General features: G+C 42.5%; 1 protein-coding gene across 7 annotated transcripts; it reads right to left on the bottom strand.

Annotated features, from left to right (window-relative positions):
• Positions 1-650: 650 nt before the first annotated feature.
• Positions 651-20,400, bottom strand: LOC120061322 (rap1 GTPase-activating protein 1-like). Of its 7 annotated transcripts, none has more exons than XM_039011056.1 (24): positions 20,253-20,400; positions 19,239-19,274; positions 17,833-17,880; positions 17,412-17,450; positions 17,057-17,248; positions 16,207-16,310; positions 15,311-15,389; positions 15,139-15,192; positions 14,936-15,019; positions 13,501-13,601; positions 13,252-13,381; positions 12,415-12,570; positions 12,222-12,293; positions 12,023-12,109; positions 11,577-11,717; positions 10,357-10,488; positions 9,040-9,117; positions 7,726-7,835; positions 7,413-7,544; positions 4,415-4,553; positions 4,214-4,325; positions 3,785-3,864; positions 3,481-3,528; positions 651-3,262 (listed from the first exon to the last, which is right to left on the bottom strand). In XM_039011056.1, exons 1-23 carry the CDS (start codon positions 20,253-20,255, stop codon positions 3,520-3,522), a joined length of 2,118 nt encoding a protein of 705 aa, XP_038866984.1. In that variant the 5' UTR covers positions 20,256-20,400; the 3' UTR covers positions 651-3,262; positions 3,481-3,519. The 7 variants fall into 7 exon arrangements, with proteins under 7 accessions (XP_038866984.1, XP_038866986.1, XP_038866985.1 ...); XM_039011058.1 differs by lacking the exon at positions 20,253-20,400 and adding an exon at positions 19,652-19,669; XM_039011057.1 differs by lacking the exon at positions 20,253-20,400 and having other exon boundaries at positions 4,415-4,532; positions 19,239-19,458.
• Positions 20,401-20,718: the final 318 nt, after the last annotated feature.

The following is a 20,718-nucleotide window of genomic DNA, read 5'->3' as shown; positions in this document are numbered from 1 at the left end:
TTGTGACTGCTTTGTGTGATGTATTGTTGTCTCTACCTTATTGCCCTTTGTGCTGTTGTCTGTGCCAAATAATGTTTGTACCATGATTTGTGCTGCTACCATGTTGTGTTGCTACCATGTTGTCATGTTGTGTTGCTACCATGCTGTGTTGTCATGTGTTGCTGCCTTGCTATGTTGTTGTCTTAGGTCTCTCTTTATGTAGTATTGTGTTGCCTCTCTTGCCGTGATGTGTGTTTTGTCCTATATTTATATGTTATTTATGTATTTTAATCCCAGCCCCTGTCCCCACAGGAAGTCTTTTGCCTTTTGGTAGGAGGTCATTGTAAATAAGAATTTGTTCTTAACTGACTTGCCTAGTTAAATAAAGGTTAATTAAATAAATAAATGGAACGGATCCATCAAACTATGCCTCCCATAAAACCAGGTCATGGCTAGAAGGGATGCAGCTTTTGTCAAATTAACGTAACATTTTAGCTAACCCTAACCCTTTTCCTAACCTTAACCTAATTCTCCTAATTCTGACGTTAATTTAACCAAAGCTGGATCCATTCTAGCCATGACCATAAAACCTTTATAAACAGACAACTTTAGGATACAGTAGTGAGTTAAACATAAAACAATTCTCTGCAGAAAGCTCAGTAAGACATCTGAATGAATCCAGGCTCTTTATTTCATATTTTGGCTATATTTACAAATGAAGGAAAACATATTTACAAGTTAATTTCTTACAGGAATGCACTAATAAAACAGAACACAAATACAATCTGTTGAATAGATCACACTGAAGCAGTGTTCATACATTTTCTAAATAATTAATCATTTAAATTCCAGTAACCTGATGTGACAGTGCGGCATTGTGTTTTACTAGATCCCCATCTCCAATGTGACTATCCCATAAGCACAGCAACTCGCATAAAACAATAATATGCACATATAAGTAAGTGTACACCACTGGAGGGCACCATCACTCTGTTGAGTTATTGGAAATGTAGCTTTTTCTGTCTACACTGGACTAATGTGAAGACCGAAGAGTATAGTCTAACATAAAGACATAGGTAAGGTTAGAAGTTGCGAGTAGTACCAGTATATCATTTATATTTGTAAAAAACTGCATCCGTCTCAGTCCTTTTCACGCATTGATACCATTTCTTCCCGCCTTGATGATGATGAGTTACTGACTCAGTCATATTTTATGCTGATCTGGTACATGTGGCACAGTTATGTAAGAGGAGAGGAGAGAAGCCTCAACTTTTACAGCGCTCTACTTTTAGAGACTGGTGGTGGTTAGCCACATCAAATAACTTATTTATAGGACATTCCTTCAACGGTTTCATTCAGTTCAGGAAAATGATAAAGAGCTAAACAGTAGGCAACACACTTTTCATTGTTTAACTGTCACAAATGTTATGATGGCGTCTTTAAGTCATCTCTAAACAGGGATCTAGGGCAAGAGGTGAATGTGTACAGTAACATTATTCACAAACTAAAGATCTAAGAATGAAATCATATCCAAAAGGCAGTTGAATATAAAAGCTATCAGGGCAATTTTAGTTAGATAGACATATACAGTATCTGTTCAATATGTTCTACATTCAAACTCTTTAGCTCAGATACCTTTCTTCACACATTTGTCAGCTCTGTCATGATAATGCGTTGTTCTCTTTTATTGAGCAGACAGTGTGGGATAGTTTTTGTTTATTTTAAAACATACTTTTCAAATTGTACATGCCACACACTGTGTTCATTTGGCAGTGCTCAACAGAAGAAACAGAGTTGTATGTAAATGTATAATGTAGAACCCCATCATGATTTTCACAAAAATAAATGTCATTGTCAGGTTACATTAGATTTGGCATGGAGTGGAGGGTAGGATTATACTGTATAACATGCACAAACTGTAGTATTCATCTCTGTACATCTCTCCCATAATATACTAGAAATATATCAACAGCAAATATACTGTATAATAATACAGTAGTCCCCCATCCCCAAATAAATAAATACAAACATATTTATCCGCGGGTACTGATGGCAACACTTAGGTTGCAGGGTTTGTAATGTAGATTAGACCGGCAAACTAGCTGATTGGATGAACTAATACAGTACGTTATTCAATTCAGTTATGAATTACCCCTGTAGTCATCAACACATCTCTACATACCTGACCTCAGTAACCTGCTTGATACACAACAAAATAGACAACTATTTCTGTGGACAGAAAGTGCAAAGCTAAAATTGCCTGTTAGGTTACAATTACACAAAATGACGGTGGTTCACAATAATAATAATAATAAATCGGTAGCAGTTAGCAATGAGCATCCTGTGTGCAAAAACAGTGTGATCATATAACATATAATCTGAAACCATGCATTGTCCAATTACTGTCTGCTTCTGACCATGTTGATAAGGGTATAAATGAATAATGAAGCTATAGAAAAACTGCATTTTAAAGGTTCAAGGCTATATTTCCATTCTTTCTTGTTAGATTTGCAGATTTGCAGTATGAGCAGGTGAGGCTTGAAGTACATTGTATATTGTGATGACAATATCCCAGTTATTGTATATTGAGAAGAAAATATTCACTCTGTCAGAGCAACTGTTTTTGGCTCTACAGTTCTATACAGTAAGTTAAAGCTATGGCTAACAGACACATTACAATCACTTTACCTGAAAAATCACTAACACATTCAACTGTATTCAACATAACCAATAATGGACATTTAATTAAAAAGCACACATCTTTGTTGTTGGATATTTGGTATGTGAGATTGAATGGGTTCAATCAAATTGTCACTATAATGTACAATCCATACGACAACACCAACATGCCCCTAACAAAGTCACTGGCAAAGTCACCTAACAAAGTCACTGAGTTCAATGGCACTGTGGCTACACTGTGTGATCTGCATGGCTATATACAGCTGGCCTCAACAAAACTGAACCACAGGTACCATTTGTTCACTGGGACAAATAAACCTATTTACTTAATGGGTAACAAAAAGAGTGCTTCTGAAACACAAAGCCAGGCAGAAGATGTGTGTACAGACAGACAGGTAAGGGAGTGAGCAGAAATAAACAACACTGACTTCCTCCCCTGGCATGCCAGCCGCCGCCCACGCCACCGCCGGGGCTTCTGGGAAGGGGTGGTCTGGCCTCACTGACCAGCAGGCTGGCCAGGGTCCACCTCCTCATCGTCGTCATTGGTTACGGCGAAAGCCTGCGCTCGTCTCATCTCCCAGAAGGATTGTGTCTTATGGGAATGCTTTAGGGATAGGAGACATCAGACTCTTACTAAAGGCTGACAGCAAAATATAGAAATACATGTGAAAACATCATACAATGTTTTATGAGAATAAGCAATGCAGGTCTTGTTTCTTCTTTGGAGTAACCTTTAAAATATCATTGACAAACTTGTTCTATGTGCACTTACGGGTACTTATTGGAGAGAGAGACTCAAGACAGTATGAAGAAAGTGCTAACCTGCAGATGGACATCCAGGAAACAATCAGGTGGGAGAGGCTAACAGTTCTGTACAGGAAGGGCACACAGACAGAGATGCATAGAGAGAGCAAGGAAGAATTACACAAAAACAGTGGTAACCACAGCACACAGCACTGATAGAACAGCAGATCAACTACAGTACAACTGCTTCAGAAGTACAACGACATCAGAAGTTACAATACCAATGCATACAACACACAACAGAAGAATAATTCATGCAAAGGCAGAGAGCAGACATCCATTTAAAGTGTCAGGCCCAGACTCGGGATGGAAGATTTCATACCGATGAGGACTGATGATCCTGTGGCCGGTCCAGTTTGATACGGATTTCTGACCCTTTACCCCCATCAGGTTTACCAGGACCTGGGTAATAAAACACATGACCTGAATAGTGAAACTCCAGGATCAGGCTGCACTTTGTGAGACATATAGCCTTCTCTGACTCAATACGGCTAGAAATCAGATATTCCTACATCATCAAACTGCCAAATGCTGACCTTAATTTAACCAGGTAGGTCATTTATTTGGATCTATTAGGATCCCCATTAGCCGACGCCAATGGGGAAGATCTTCTCTTTTACAAACACGACCTGGCAAGCAACTGTAATTGACTAACCTCATATGTACCTTATGCTCTCTTTTATGTATATTCTCAATCTCCACCCTGCCCCCTAGTCCCCACTGCCATCTCTCTCTCTCTCTCTCCTCTCACCTGGCGAGCAGCCTCGGCTGGTGGTGCTCGTGCTGCTCATACTGTCCTCCAGCCATGTGCTGTAGGTTAACGAGTCCCGCTTGTGGGGCATCCCCGCTGAAGACAGGCTCTCCTGGGGAACACATACATGCTGGCAGTTAGATGCATGGCAAAACACACACAAACATTAGCATACACACACACGCACGCACGCACACTCACCATGCCAGTGTCGTAGTCCTCAATGGCCTCTGTCTCATTCTCCTCCACCACACTGGCAAAGCTGCTGGCGTTGGAGGAGGAGCGGGAAAGGTCGTGACCCTCAGGGATAGACTGGGCCCTGTTGTTACAAAGAGCAAACCTACACCCTGAGTCAGCCTGCAACACTATGACAGAACCATGACTGGGTTATTGATACACCAATAGAACTATACAATGAGTTACACATACACTGTCTAGAGAAGATGTACATATTTGATTGGCGCAATGTACGACTGACGTGTTTTTTGTTTGATCCCGCAGTATCCTTAAAGTTTGTGAATTTTGCAGCAAAACCGTATTTATTTTCAAATATTAGTTTGGTGATTCCTTTCCGTAATAACCAAGACCCGGAGACTAGCACTTTACCTGGGGGTGCGGCTTTGCCTGGTGGAGCTGAAATTAACATTCTCGAGGCCATCAAGCTACTAACGTTACACTCGGAGATAGTTGAAATGAAAACAGAGGTAGCTGCTATGATTGAGGTTTGAATACAATAGGTTTCTGATACTTTAAAAGCATATTTAACTCTCCTGCGAAACGAGACGGTGCCAGCAATCACATCACTCAAAACAACAACAGAGTTGCACACTATGACGATTGCAGCACTGGAGACCTCCACTACCAGTGTCTCTGACCTAACTACCTCCCTGGAGGCTGACGTCAAACGCCTGACTGCGGATCTGAAAAAGGTACAGGAGAGCTGTGTGAACTTAGAAGGATTTTCTCCCGGCAGTAACCGGAGACTGGAATCAGTCCCAGAGTCAGCGGAAATGCCTCGCGCCACGGATTTCGTCTCCGGGCTACTGAAATAGGTTCTCGCCATGGATGAGAAGTCCCTGATTGATCGTGCCCACTGGTCGCTGCGCCCAATGCCCCGGGACGGTGAGAGGCCCTGTGACATCATTCTTTCCATGAGAAGATGTAGATTCTCTGACGAGCCCGCAATACCACTCTGAGCTTTCAAGGACAGAGCTTCTCCATCTACCAGGACTACTCCCCCACTGTGTCCAGGCAGCGCACAGCTTTCGGGCAGGCCAAACAACTACTACGGGACCATCCAGGTGTGAAGTACAGACTGCGATTCCCAGTCCGTCTATGGCTTTCTCATGATGGTAAAGACTACACCTTTCGATTTTCCAGAGGAGGCTATGGCTCACATTCAACGTCACATCAAGAAGTCTTGAATATGCTCATAGATCAGAAACTGTTGCTCGCTAACTGTTGATAGTAAGTAAGTAGCCCACCTGTGGTATTCTTATGTTTAGTTATACTTGGACTATTCCTGTATAGTTCGGGAGTTGACGAACCCACTCAGGTTTATTTGACGTGATTTAATATTTTGGTCCAGTGTGCTTGCCTTAAAAGCATTCAGTCATTTTTATTTCATTTTATTAAGGGTTTACGTAATTCCTTTTTCCCATGCTGTCTCATTGACCTATTGAGTTAGTTTATGAATGGATGGGGGGAGGAAGGAGGTTGAATTGTTCAGTTCTAATGTTGTCACTGTCTTCTTTTTAGTTTATTTTTCTGTCATTTTTTACAAATATCTTACACTGTACATTATTACTCTGAGACAAGTCCTGGGGCTTTTGGGTATTCATTGCTTTTCCACTCTACGCTCTAATGACAGGGTTGTATAACGGGAATGCTCAGGGTGGGCAAAATAATACCATCAAGTACATTTCGTGGAACATCAAAGGGGCTAACAACCCTGTGAAACGTAAGAGGGTGCTGACACATTTAAAGGGTTTGAAGGCACATTTTGCATTTCTACAAGAGACTCACTTGAGGACTGGTGAGCAATGTAGGATTCGCAGGGACTGGGTTGGCCAACTGTTCCACTCAGACTTTCATAGTAAATCAAGAGGTGCTGACATTGTGGATGACAAATGTCCTCCCCCCAAGAAACACAAAGAAATGCTCCTCCAACCAGTAAGTTGGAGGAACCTCACTCTGTGAGTGGTTGCATTACTCCACCCCTAATAGGCTGCTGGAAATCTGTCCTTTGGTCTGGAGTCCAAATTGGAGACGTTTGGTTCCAACCGCCGTGTCTTTGTGAGACACAGTGTAGGTGAACGGATGATCTCTGCATGTGTATTTCCCACTGTAAAGCATGGAGGAGGAGGTGTTATGGTGTGGGGGTGCTTTGCTGGTGACACGGTCTGTGATTTAACCAGCATGGCTACCACAGCATTCTGCAGCGATACGCCATCCCATCTGGTTTGGGCTTAGTGGGAGTATCATTTGTTTTTCAACAGGACAATGACCCAACACACCTCCAGGCTGTGTAAGGGCTATTTTACCAAGAAGGAGAGTGATGGAGTGCTGCGTCAGATGACCTGGCCTCCTTAATCCCCCAAACCTCAACGAAATTGAGATGGTTTGGGATGAGTTGGACCGCAGAGTGAAGGAAAAGCAGCCAATAAGTGCTCAGCATATGTGGGAACTCCTTCAAGACTAATGGAAAAGCATTCCAGGTGAAGCTGGTGCCAAGCGTGTGCAAAGCTGTCATCAAGGCAAAGGGTGGCTATTTGAAGAATCTCAAATATAAAATATATTTTGATTTGTTTAACACTTTTTTGGTTACTACATGACTCCATATGTGTTATTTCATTGTGTTGATGTCTTTACTATTATTCTACAAAGTAGAAAATAGTAAAAATAAAGAAAACCCTTGAATGAGTACAGTAGGTGTTCTAAAACTTTTGACCAGTAGTGTAGTTATTTCTTATTTTTTGGGTTTTCAAGTTGAGTATATTATTTATATTGTTTATTGTGTTGTCTCATTATGTGTGTAAAACTGAATAAACTGAGTTAATTTTTTTTTTACATATTTGAGGTTACTTTGGGGTACCTAAATCACATTGTCCTGGTGATGTTGAACTTTCATGTTGATATGACGATTACATTTGAATGTGAATCATCATATTGGCCTATATCTGGAATTGCATCTACTCACATGTTCTTTGTGGTGAGCACCTCTGGTGAGCTCTGATTGGAGGAGTTCTCAGACTTGGGGTCCTGAGTCGCGTGGCCACTGTCAGGTGTCTTCTGTGTTCCAGGTAAACACTCCCTACTGCTGTGGCTGCTGCTGAGAGGGGAGGGAACAATGCTGAATAAGAAGGGCAGGAGGGTACATACCAACAAAGCGACAGGGCATTGGACACAAATACAGGGACGGGGTATCAGAGAGAAACACAGAGGCATAGTCACTAACATATCAACATCATGTTTACAATATTCATGTCTCTGAGTTCTGAGTTCACACTCACATTTTCTCATGGACTTCCTGGATGTTCTCGATGCCGATGGCACTGCTGCGCCTGGAGCTGAAGGGACCAGACTTCTTCCTGGTTGGACTCTTCCCAGGGATGATCAGAGACTGAGAGGGCAGGGGTAAGAACAACCAGTGAGAACCATGACATCCCTTCTATCACAATAACAGCCTATCAATAGCCCAACATGGCATCTGTGTCTACTGTCAACGCTAAGGTTATTGCATCATTATGCGCTGTTCCTTTTTCTGTTAATGCTATTATGTTAGGTGCTATTATATATCATCACTTGTATTTTCAAAATGCCGTAGCTTTTAAGGTACAGGATCATCGTTGAAGTAAATAGTGAGAGTATAGACCATCTACACAGGACAAATACAAGAGAGTTCATCATTATTATCAGACTACAGAGTAATGGTACTCGTGGCTTGGAGTTGAAGCTAACACAGATAAGAAGACGTTAGAATATTAGGTTTAGCGCCAAGCCCCAGTGCGACTCAGCTAGACTAGTGAGAGCAGAGCAGAGCATGAGATGAAAGATGGATTCTAGCACTCCAGGGCTTACCACTAAAATGTGCTTTCTGACTGAACGCTTTGTTCACTCAATCTCCCTTTGTAAGCTTTCAAAATAAGGACTTGAAAAAGAGCTTTTATCTAATGTGAGCTTCAAAGAGCTTGAGGATCATTTCAGTTCTCTTTTTTTTGGGGGGGGGGGGGTTCTCTAAACCATAAATATTCATAGTTTTAAACAAATGGAGAATTAGCTAAGCAAGAATTACATGTTGAGTGATACGTGTGGAGAGTACAGAGGGGGAACACACAATACAATGTAACGTCAAAACAAGGAAATATGCAAGACAACACAGACTAGTGAGGTGAGGGCCAAGGGGAGGTGCTACAGCATCAAACTGACCACGTGTCTTTATGCAGTGATACGAAACATTATTTGTGCTAGCGTTGTGTCTTCATCTGATGTTACGTGGATCAAAGACTAATGTAAAGTGTGTGATGTGGTTCAAACAGTTGAGAGAGACAAGAAACTTCACTTGTTTCAGTAAAACTACAGCTTAAAAATACTGTATGTGTACAATACTTTATAGATGCAACCTCCTCCTCAGAAAGTCATACATTTCACTAGACGAGGAGTTGTCCTTTTGCATTGATGGAGTGTTTGCCCTGGAATCCTAATGTTATGGTTCACTGATCAACCACAGGAAAAGTGTTTGGTCACGATGCGGTGGAGTCAAGTAGAAAAAAAAGAGACAGAGGGGAAGAGTAGTAAGGAGGAAGTAGTTAGAATTAGATATGAACCTCTTCTACTGTTCCTATCCCTATGGCACTGCCTCGACGGCCATATTTACTGGGACTTTTCCCTGGGACAAGCAATGACTGAGTCAGAGAGAGAGAGAGAGAGAAAGAGAGAGAGAGAGAGAAAGAGAGAGAGAGAGAAAGAGAGAGAGAGCGGGAGAGAGAGAGAGAGAAAGAGAGAGCGGGAGAGAGAGGAGATAAAAACCCCATGAGACTTCATGCAGCAAGTTATGTTAATAAAACAAAATACATTAAAGCACATGTTACAGCTGGAGGTTACAAATCAAAGCGCAGTAATAAAACAGAGACCGAGAAAGAGACTTTGGGCACCGTGGGTGCGACACAGGCAGTGAAACGAAGAGAAGGACAGAAAGGGGATAGAAGAACACAGCAGTACATACGTTACAGGGTAAGAGAGTACAACAGACAGGAACATGAAGAAAGCCTCCAGTGCTGTCAGATACACGTTTGAAAAGCACTTGATGTTTGTGTTATGCTTTGAATGATCAATAAGTCATATTGGGTATCATTGAGTCTGTCCTTTTGATGTGAAATCTTGGACTAACATTTGTGTGGCTTCAAGAGGCTATATAGTAGACAATGATCTTGTGAGTGAACAAATTAGCTTCCTCTTAGATTTGTTATAGAGGTGTTATAATGAATAAAATAATATCCTACATTTCATTAACAAAGTTAGTGTCAGTGAAATACTACACCCCACATATACAGAATTTCACATACATTATTGAGACAATCATAAACCAGAAACCCCCCTTTGATAATGTTACTGGAGTGTCAGACATATCATTCAATCTGTCTGACAAATGCCTCAGAAATACTCACCATGTATGCACTAAACATCACGTACACACTACATACTCCCCTTGAACTCTTATAACAAGCAGGCGTGTTCTTGATATAAACATCACAGAGCATCAAGCACAAGCTGGAGCTGGCATGTACACAGAGCACACAGTGCAGGGAGCGTTTCAGATGCAATGCATAGGCAGGAGATTTTAAAAATGAAAACAATTTTAGAATGCATTCAATGTTAAAAGCACCTTTGATCCAAGGTAACTCACCGGACCACAAATATCAACGCAAGGCTCAGTTGTGAGTGTCTAGTAACTCTAGCTTATAGAGGTTGTGTGAGTGAAGACTTATCTATTTCTATTGTGTGAGAGGTTAGTGAGTTAGGCAGGCGTGTGAAGAGGCAAGGAATGGGCTCTATCAAGGGTTTCTCAGGGAAGGTAGAGAGAGCGTCGCTCATCTCACTCAAGACCAGAGCTGTCAGTGGGACTGTTACTTTAGTGTACTTACTATCCCTGGGAATTTGGGACTCTCAGGTGGGTTGTGGGTAAAGTTGACGCTGAGACTAGTGGAGACAGTGAGTGGCTTCTTGAAATTGAGACCCATGGCATCCATAGACTGGCTTCTGCTGCGAATCACCCGCTACAGAGACAGACGAGGAGGAGACACGTTGAGCTGGGTCTAACACTGACTCTAACTAACTAACCACTTCAGAGAGAGAGAGAGACAAGGAGGAGACACGTTGAGCTGGGTCTAACACTGACTCTAACTAACTAACCACTTCAGAGAGAGAGACCAGGAGGAGACATGTTGAGCTGGGTCTAACACTGACTAATTCTAACTAACCACTTCAGTCAGAGTGAGAAGGACAAGCGAGGAGAAAGACACTGGAACTACAAGATACATAACCCAGTAAGTTCCCATCAAGCACTAAGGTAGTTGCAAGGAGAAACACTAAGCTTGTAACCCCCAAGGGGACTCAGGGGCTGAGTCAGTGTGGGTGGGCGGGTGGGATGAGAAGGCGGGGTTGTAGAGCAGTGAGGGAGATATCTGCCTGCTTATGTGTCCACACTAAACACCAGTCGGCGAGCATCCAAAACCAATGAACCCAGAGTAGCCCTGTGAAGAGACCTGGCTGGAGGTAGAGACAGAGAAGCAGAGATAGAGCATCTGATGGAGAGAGAGATACATGACTGTATTCCCATTGTCAGAACTAGTATTGTATGTCTCTGGAAGGGTGAAACAGAGAAGGAGATAAAGCCAGCGTTGTCACAAACACAGGACATGCTGCAGAAAGAACACACTACAACATATGAAGCCTGACATTGAGAAGCTGGTGAGCCATTCATTCAGTAAGCCCACAAAACAGAGCAGCAGAGCACAGAGACAGAGCTGTTCCCCAGACAGACTAATGGAGATTGATCAAGCATTTTACTCCAGTGTCCTGTATTATTTATGGACACCACCAGACAGACAACAACCTGTACAACCAAGAGGGAACAGCAGAGAAATAGTGAAACAACTGTCACTATAAGATAGTAAAGGTTCTCTGTTTTAGTTTCAGTTTCACATTCAATTCAAACTGATTTGAAACTGCATTATGTGCATCTATAACTAACTATTGTGTCACAAGTGACATATTCAGGAACAAGTGTTGATGTGTAAAATCACATTAGTCAGTGTATACTAAGCCTACTGCCCCAAGCCTTTTCCCAGCTGTGCCAGGTTACCTTAAAGGACTCAAAGAAGCCCCCTCCTCCTCCGGACCCGTTCTCCATCTTATCCTCGTCTCCTCCCAGACCCATCATGGCCTGGCTGTTGATGTGTAACTCCTCATACAGCGTCTCCAGCAAGGCGGACCGCGTACGCTCCTGATCACACACACACACACACACACACACACACACACACACACACACACACACACACACACACACACACACACACACACACACACACACACACACACACACACACACACACACACACACACACACACACACACACACACACACACACACACACACCTAGTTAAAGTTACAAATTCCCAGAAAAGCATTCACAGATGATAAGTAATGGTATGTGTCATACCTTGGCAGAGAAACACTGAAAACACTGTCTGCCAAAAAAAACTGTCTGACATTGAAAACCATGTCTGAGAAGGAGAATAACTCACCTCCAGTTTGGCAAATTTCTCAGCTTTGTAGCAGGCATACTCAGCGTTGATGAGCTTAGTGAAGAGGAACTCCTGGAATTCTGGACCCTGGGATAAAAGAGGAAATGGACTGAATGACAGACAAGATGATGGAGAGGGGAGAAAACACTGAAGCTGACCAAAGTCCACCGGAGTTGGGATTGTAGTTGGACCAACTCACTTTTCTAAAGACGGCCGGGTCTGGCAGGGGAGGTCCAAAGAAAGGTACGTCATCTCGAGCTGTCACTGACACCTAACAGGTGACAATCACATGTGCCATGAATGGTGATAATATGTGTGTGGTATGATAGTTTGGTGGGCGACATGAGACCGTCTATGTGTGTATTAATGAAGATCAGGGACAGATACAGCACCTTGTACAGTACGTTGTCAGTACAGGCGTTCTCCACCTGCACCACCACGTAGGCATGGAGGAAGTTGGAGGCGATCATATCTGGTACGAAGGGTGTACTCTCCTCCTGGAACACTATGGCCACGATGTCGTTCCCTATGTGCCTCTTTCTCTGCAACTGCAACACAACACAGCAACTTGTTTAAAAAAAACTCTGCATTCATATCACATGCAATTGTCAAGAACATGTCTCTCTCTGTCTCTCTCTGTCTCTCTCTGTCTCTCTCTGTCTCTCTCTGTGTCTCTCTGTGTCTCTCTGTGTCTCTCTGTGTCTCTCTGTGTCTCTCTGTGTCTGTGTCTGTGTCTGTGTCTGTGTCTGTGTGTCTGTCTGTCTGTCTGTCTGTCTGTCTGTCTGTTCTCTCACTCGCTCTCCCCTCTCCGTCCCTCTCTCTCACAGCAGATGAGCCAGGACAAACAAACACCTGGGGAAATGTTGCTGCTCCACCATATCAACTTGGACAACAGCTCTGATTGGCTTTACTCTCAATCGGCTGCAGTGGCTTAAGACATTGTTTGTGTATGAGTCCGGATAAGGTGTCTGTCTGTGTTTGAGTTGTGACACTTCCCCTGATGAGCGAAGACTGAGAAAGTGACTCATGTAAGACTGGACTGAAATATATATACGCTGCATGAATGTTTCCATGATGTTTCCAATCATAATGGATCATATGAATACCAATACTCATGTCCTACAGCCATCTTTAAAACGTGATCCATGACAGAAACTCAGTGTGATGATGACAGTCTGCATCAAATGTATAGAGCAGGAGAGGTAGAGCAGGGGAGGCTGGTACAGTACCTGTTGTGTGTCCCCCTCGGTGTAAGGCAGCTTGGTAGACACATGAAACATGATCTCCTTGTTGCGGTAGTTGTGGTAGACGGACTGAGAGCCTGTCTGGCCGTGGGTCACGTCCAACCCACCACGAAACCTAGACCAATAGATAGGACCATTCAGAGAAACCTGCCTCTTTCTCCAATACACTGTTCAGGATATCCATACAAGATCCTGGTTGTTTGATATTGAATGAGTATATTAACAAGTTCTTACCCTTTAAAGTCATGCAGCTCGACCTTCTCCCCCAGAAACTCTAGGAATTCAACAAAGGCAGGACTTTCGGCACTGTTTCCAAACAACTCTACTTCTGATGTCTGCAAACAAGGATTTTGTAGAGGTTAACGGCAGTCATACATTTGAAGAAAAACACTGCCATTGACCAAAGCACTATGAGGATTACATAACCTATTATCATGTCATATATATGAAGGTCTCATGATGACATACTTGAGAAGATGTAAGTTATTGTATTGTGAATACTATCATTATTATGGCTAATACAAAACTAGAATAATGAGTGAATAACAATAACACTTTTGTCCCTGATCCCAGAATACACAGAAAATAGGGAGCTGTGTAAAAATCGAACTATACTTCAGGACCCGTCAACAAACATCAAGACAAAACACTGTCAACAACACTTGCATTAGAAAATCTATAGTGGCGTCTGACAGAAGTACCCTTAGCATCCATCAGCATAATGTATGATTAACATTGGGCTTAACTACAAACATACAGTACAGGGAGCATGGTCAATCATAATATCACACCGTTCTCATTTAACACAGTTAGATCTCTAAGGTGCCTGGAGGAAGGAAGACCAAGCTTTCAATAAACGTATAGAGGATGCGAAGATCATGAGGTGAGGGTTAGTTTATCACTCCTGGCTGTCAATTACACAGCTCTGTGAGATGAGAAGACAGGAGAGGCCCTTCACTTTGACGGACGAGAGAGAGTGCTTTTGTCTCTCTAGTGAGTTTGTTTGTGCTGTGACTGGAGTGGCTCTGTGTGTGTGCACACATCTATGAGTGAGGTTGAGAGGGACCACTCAGATCTTTGTTTGCCTTCTCTCCCTCCCACTATTCAATCCCCAGTGTTTCTCCTGCATGTTAATGTCTCTCTGGGTTCTGAGGAGATGGTTATTGAGGCCCCTGGAGCCTCTGTGAGATGGAACCTATATCTGCTGAGTGTGGTCCTCTCCTTTAGAGTTTAAAGGTCAAGGATGTGGAGCTCCACTCCCTAGGCTCCATGAAAAGATACAAGGGCCCTCTACTGAGGCTCCAGTAGCTTATCAGTAAACAATAGTGTTGTGATTGTAATGAGAAGGAATACTGAAGAGAAACATATAGTTGACTTAGGCTTAGAGAGACTATATGAATGTAATGGGGGAGGAGTATAAGCATTAAAGGGAAACTCCACTAAAAACATGTTTTTTTAATTAGTCCACTGTTGATACAGTCACAAAATGTTGCTTAATCACCCTTTAAGCATATTAATTTTCTTATGAGAATTGCAAGAGAGGGTACTCATGTTAATGAACTAACTTCAGGACTCAGTCAGTACTTGAGTTCGGCCTGATGATGATTTGATGTGCTCTGTATTTAGTGTTACCAATAGTTTTAACTGGTCTTGATGTACCAAGGCTCACCTGTCCAAACTTCTGGTAGATGACTCCAAACTTGAAGTTGTTGCTAATGACATGTTCATCAAAAGTGACGATGAGTCTTGAAGCCTATTGACAGATCACAGATTGAATGAATAGTCAGTATCAGATGTTAACTATCCATGTAAACGGTAGATTTCTGTTGTTAAATATCTCAGAAGTAGAACACTTCAAAACACAAGGCTTACTTTTGGGTAAAGGGCAGGAAAAAAGCGATCCACATTCACTTCTTCACAGACAAGCTGTCAAAAAGAACACATGAAATCATGGACGCTTTCATCAAGTGTCATTATGATACTATTATGACACTGCAACTTTTGAACATGTGTTTTGATAAACTGTTCCTAACCATGCTCTCACCTTGGCCATCTGCACCACGTTAGGGAACTCCGTGAGACAGGATATGGGGATCACATCATGATAGGTCTTCAGCTTGGTCCTGGTGATGACAATCATAACAACATGTTCTCACGATGATCATAGTGATGCAACACTTCTGTCCCTGCGTCCGTATCCCTCCACCCACCCACTGACCTAAATAGTCCATCTGTCACATCATGCGGATGAGGAAATGACAGTGCGGTGTTTTCACTCTCCCTCTGGCTTCATGACTCCTATGACAGGACTATCAGTTGGAGAATGGGATTATATAAACACCAGGGAACGACTTATATAAACACTGGAAGTGAATGGAAATTCTAATTTGAGCAGCTTTCCATTGATTACAGCAGAGCTACAACTGTGCATTACCCAGCTGTAGAGATACAGACTTGTAAACAGAATCCGTATGTTTACAGTCTAGTACTGTATGTACTGTATGTATACACAGTGTCCTGATAAAGGAGAACGTGGGGATGTTTACAGTCTAGTACTGTATGTACTGTATGTATACACAGTGTCCTGATAAAGGAGAACGTGGGGATGTTTACAGTCTAGTACTGTATGTACTGTATGTATACACAGTGTCCTGATAAAGGAGAACGTGGGGATGTTTACAGTCTAGTACTGTATGTACTGTATGTATACACAGTGTCCTGATAAAGGAGAACGTGGGGATGTTTACAGTCTAGTAATGTATGTACTGTATGTATACACAGTGTCCTGATAAAGGAGAAAGTGGGGATGGAAGGGGAGGAGGGGAGAGGGATGAGAGCCAGCAGAAAGAAGGATGTGATGATGATGATGCTGGTGGTGGCGGTGGTGATGATGGCGGCGGTGGTGATGATGATGGTGGTGGGAGGCTAAGGTTGTTTTACCTGAGCATGAGGCGAAGGTGTTCCTGGTCTCCGATCTCGTCATACTTCAGGGAGAACACCAGATGTCCCAGAGCGCCGTCCACTGAGTAGTAATTAAAGTGCTCCTGGTGACGCAGCACAAGCACACAGTCAGCCGAAGAGACCATTTTCATTTTCTCTCTCAAATTGCACACACAGGCGCGGTTATACACACACACACACACACACACACACACACACACACACACACACACACACACACACACACACACACACACACACACACACACACACACACACACACACAAACACACACACACACACACACACACACACACACACACACACACACACACACACACACACACACACACACACACACACACACACACACACTTTTAATTAGTTCATTCATTAACAGTAGGCTTTCTGTGCCAGGCAACTGCTGCTATTCCATTCAGAATCTTTCCACACCTCTATGAGCAGACTAAATTTGTTTCCTATTACTCTGGCTGGTGTAAAACATGTGGCAAAGCCTAATGCATCTTCATTATCTTCATTAGCACCAGTCTCTGAAGTGTCAACCGGCACGATAAGTTGCTCTTATTAGGTTACCAGGTGGGATTGTTCTAACCCTCATTCACTTTCATTACTGTAATGAATAGCAAGGGACATTGATTGTAAAACACTTACCTATATGAGTTATGGTCTCTCCATACTAGTAGAATGCCCTTTGGGCTGCTTGTTTTTGTCATATTATTGTAGGGGCAGTTGGAAGTGATTGGAAGGACAGGGGGGATGAAGGAGAAGACAAAGTACAGAAATGCTGAAATGAAAACTCCTTCACAACAGTCCCAGTGTTCAGGCTCACCTTGCCCAGAAAGTGCTTTCTGTAGATCTTGGCGGTGCAGTTACTCTCCAGCTTGTTGCGTGTGGTGGGGGACAGAGGCTGGATCTGGTCTGGGTCAGTACTATCACTCAGCTCATGGTTGTTCCCCTCGATCCAGTAACCCCCAAACTGAGGTAGCAGAATCAGGGGGAACCCGCTCTTTCTCTCTAACACCTGGTTCACAACATGGAGATGAGCACAGAGAGGTTGGGGGCTTTTTGCCCAAGCAGTGTGATAGTGATTTCTAATGAATTCTGAAATATCAACCATGAACCACAAATACCCCAAATCCATGTTACTGGTGAAATGACTGCATTTAAGTTGAGTCTGTACATACCTCATGGACACTGGGGTAAGGAATGTAGTCCTCCTCAGTCTGCAGAGAGAACAACACAGACACACCAAGTAAGACATTTGTCTCTCAGTAGTCTTCAGTGATACTACTAATTGAATGATGTGATGCTGTGTGACCATTAAATCCAAGCCAAAGTGCCTATCAGCTTTGATACAGACAATGAGGCTGCGGGGATGTGATGATTATATTACTCTGTAACATTTATTATATCCTTATAACCATGTTAGTTTATACATTATTAGATATGGAGGGCTGCTAGATTTGAGCATTTGGAGTGCTGTGGACTGTAAGCATGGACAACATGTTTCTCTTGTCAGCAGTCAGATACAGAGAGATATGAGGAGCAGTAAGACAATGGAGGTACTGTGTGTCAGTGTGAGAGAGGTCTTGAGAGCCAGCGTACTTTGAGTGGGGGAGGAAAGGTGCATCGCTGCTCCTCCATTCTTTTGCCCTGAGAGAGAGAGAGAGAGAGAGAGAGAGAGAGAGAGAGAGAGAGAGAGAGAGAGAGAGAGAGAGAGAGAAGAAGAAGAGAATGCTAGTTACACATGATAGCTGATGTTACAGTCCAAACCCAGGTCATCAGAGGTCCAGAGACGTTCATCATTATTACTGATTCACAACCGTGTCGTACATCTTATCTGACAGATTAGTTACATTTGAATCCACAGTTCCAGAGGGAGTAACAAAGTACAGGGAGGACTAATCATATTATCAACAGACTAAGAGGTAACACAGCCATCCATGTGTGTAATACAGAAAGTGGGCAAAAGAGCAAAGGGATGCAGAGTGAAGAGTTGGAGAGAGATAGAGAGATAGGTAAGGAGATGCATAGAATTAATTATTCTTTGAAAAGAGCAGCCAGTTAACCTGAAAGACAAAGGCATGGATGCAGTAATAAGACCTTTGGGACTGTGTCACTTATAAAGACTTGGCATACGGACAGTATGAGGCCTGAATACCCCTAAAACACAAGTGGAATGTTTGTTCCTCAGTCCATGAGTGTGTTCAGATACTGGCTACAGACATGTGGGTAAAGGACTGACCATGTGAGGGCTGTGAGTCTGTCTGATATGATGGAGCTGATAGGTGCTGCTGTCTGTTTGATATGCTGTCTGAGATAGAGGAGAGGAGGGATTCCTGGAGCACTTGGCAAACAAACTGATTATCTTCTGTTCAAAGACATGCCTTTACACATAACTCTGTCAACAGAGCATAAAAACCCCTTTTCTTCAAGTCCATATTTGGTTTCCTTTTCTCATAATAATCTTGAAGTAAAACATCATAAATAGAGATGAACATCACATATTAATGTTGATGCTGTTACAGTAAGTACTATAAAGTCATCTGTTAAAGTAAAAATGTACTTTCAGACAGTGTAAAAAGGACACCCTGTTCCCCAATTTTTAGTAGTGTATCAAACACGGTCTTATCTTGTGTTGTAGTAGCGCAAAGGCTGTCATGTTAACCTATATTCCTCTATTTCGGGGAGGGAGGATGGTAATGGCTTTCAAAGGACAGAGGGTTATCGGGTGTTCTTTGAAGCAAGATAATTAGCAGCGCGGGAGGCTGGGTAGAAGTATCATAAGTATCATCTGTCCAGACATATCACCCCTGACATCTTTCCTTTAACACGGTCTTACCCAGCCCTGCTGACCCTGAGTACAGAGGTAAGACAAGCCATTGTTACTGAAATGCAAAGCCAACAGAGCATCTCATAGATACTAATTCACTGGTTAGTGACACTGCCTTGCTTGGAAAGTTTAGGTTAGATTTTTAAAAAGCAACAAAAATAAATCCAATATACCTTACCTGCATCTTCTCAATCATTTCAAATAAATCTGTGGTCTGGAGAGAGGAGAAAGTGGACATGAATTAAACTCTATGATAGTTGCTGTATCAGTGTTAGAGAGGGACATGTTCCAATGTCTGAATACTGACTGTGTGAACTCTGTACTATAACATACGCTTTCATAGCACCGTCACACAATTCATTTGTTATGCATTAGTTCTCCACGGCATTACACATCTGGCCCTGTTGAAACACACACTCGCCTAAGTTTTTTTCCCTCAGAAGTGAGACTCCTCTTTTACTGGAATATTCCTTTTAAAAGGGTGTTTACATCTCAGAGAGCAACACATACGTAAAATCACCAGCGTGGTACTCATCAATTGATAAAGTATATTAAAGGGCCTGGGCTGTGAGCCTGAATGGAGGGACTCACCCCATCTCACAGAGAGAGTCAGTCCAAGCCACATCTTTCTCCCACTGATGACACCAGTTAAGACAATGTTCCATGACAATAACAACAAGAACATGACACTCTACTGTATGTCTGAGATATACTGTATTGCCAAGAGGTACAGTATATAGTCTGACACAAAAAGCTTCTAAGACAGATGCCTGTCATGTTGTCATGTTGGGTTGTAAAGCTATACGTTAGGAGTCGGTCTGCATCATGCTCGCTCAGTCGGTCTGCATCAGTCTTCGGCAGTCTTCGGCAGGTACACCATTCATCAACATCAAAAAAACTACAGTTTGGAAAATGCAGCATCTTCCATGTACTGTATGATACAGCCACATGTTATGTAGGACTAAAACGTCCCAGTAGAATTTAGTCATCCTCCATTTCTTATCAACACTTTTACTGGACCTTTTGACAGATTCCATCTGTGTGAACTAATCCACCCCTCCCTGGTTGAAGTTGACCGTGTTCCATACTCAACACTGACTGACCTGTTTTTCAAAACTAAAACACGCTCATCCATGTTTCAACTGATTAACCACAACAATGAATGTGTCTCCATGTAACAACATTCCCTCACCATTTCGCTGAGAAGTTAGGACAAGTTGCGATTTATTTCTTTTAAATTGTAACGTTTTATTTCTTTTAAATTGTAGCGTTGATTAAGGTTGTTACTCAGTATCTAAAGAGTATGATAATTCCAGTCTCAAATGTGTTGTTTGTCAAAAGAAGCTGTCCAGCCAAAAGGCACACTCCCTCAAGGCTGACCAAACCGTTTGTGTACAGTACTACATGGTCTGAGTGTTCAGGGTGAGTATGAGTAAAGTCCTCCGCTATACGCAAACAACAAATGTCTACAGTACAAACTAGTACAAACCCTACAGACAAACATCACTGGTCTGGAAAACACACTGTCGAAAACAATGACATTCACAAAACAGTTTGGCCAGCTGAACGGTTTAGAGAGCACATGACGTCCTTATGGTCTACATACTAAATACAGAACTGTTAGCTACTACTACATACAGAACTGTCAGCTGCTACTA

Source organism: Salvelinus namaycush, chromosome 16, assembly GCF_016432855.1.
Source record: "Salvelinus namaycush isolate Seneca chromosome 16, SaNama_1.0, whole genome shotgun sequence".
NCBI lineage: Eukaryota > Metazoa > Chordata > Actinopteri > Salmoniformes > Salmonidae > Salvelinus > Salvelinus namaycush.
The sequence above is the reverse complement of the archived record's forward strand: the minus strand, read 5'-3'. Positions and strand labels throughout refer to the sequence as shown.

What these genes read in the sequence shown, in the direction of transcription:
- LOC120061322 (XM_039011054.1), bottom strand. Translation starts at nt 19,298, where the DNA reads ATGTCCACTTTCTCCTCTCTCCAGACCACAGATTTATTTGAAATGATT. An exon ending in GAAAGCACTTTCTGGGCAAG is followed by an intron (nt 16,311 to 17,056) that starts GTGAGCCTGAAC and finishes CTGCGTCACCAG; the next exon opens with GAGCACTTTAATTACTACTC. An exon ending in CAGCCGAGGCTGCTCGCCAG is followed by an intron (nt 3,865 to 4,213) that starts GTGAGAGGAGAG and finishes TTTATTACCCAG; the next exon opens with GTCCTGGTAAACCTGATGGG.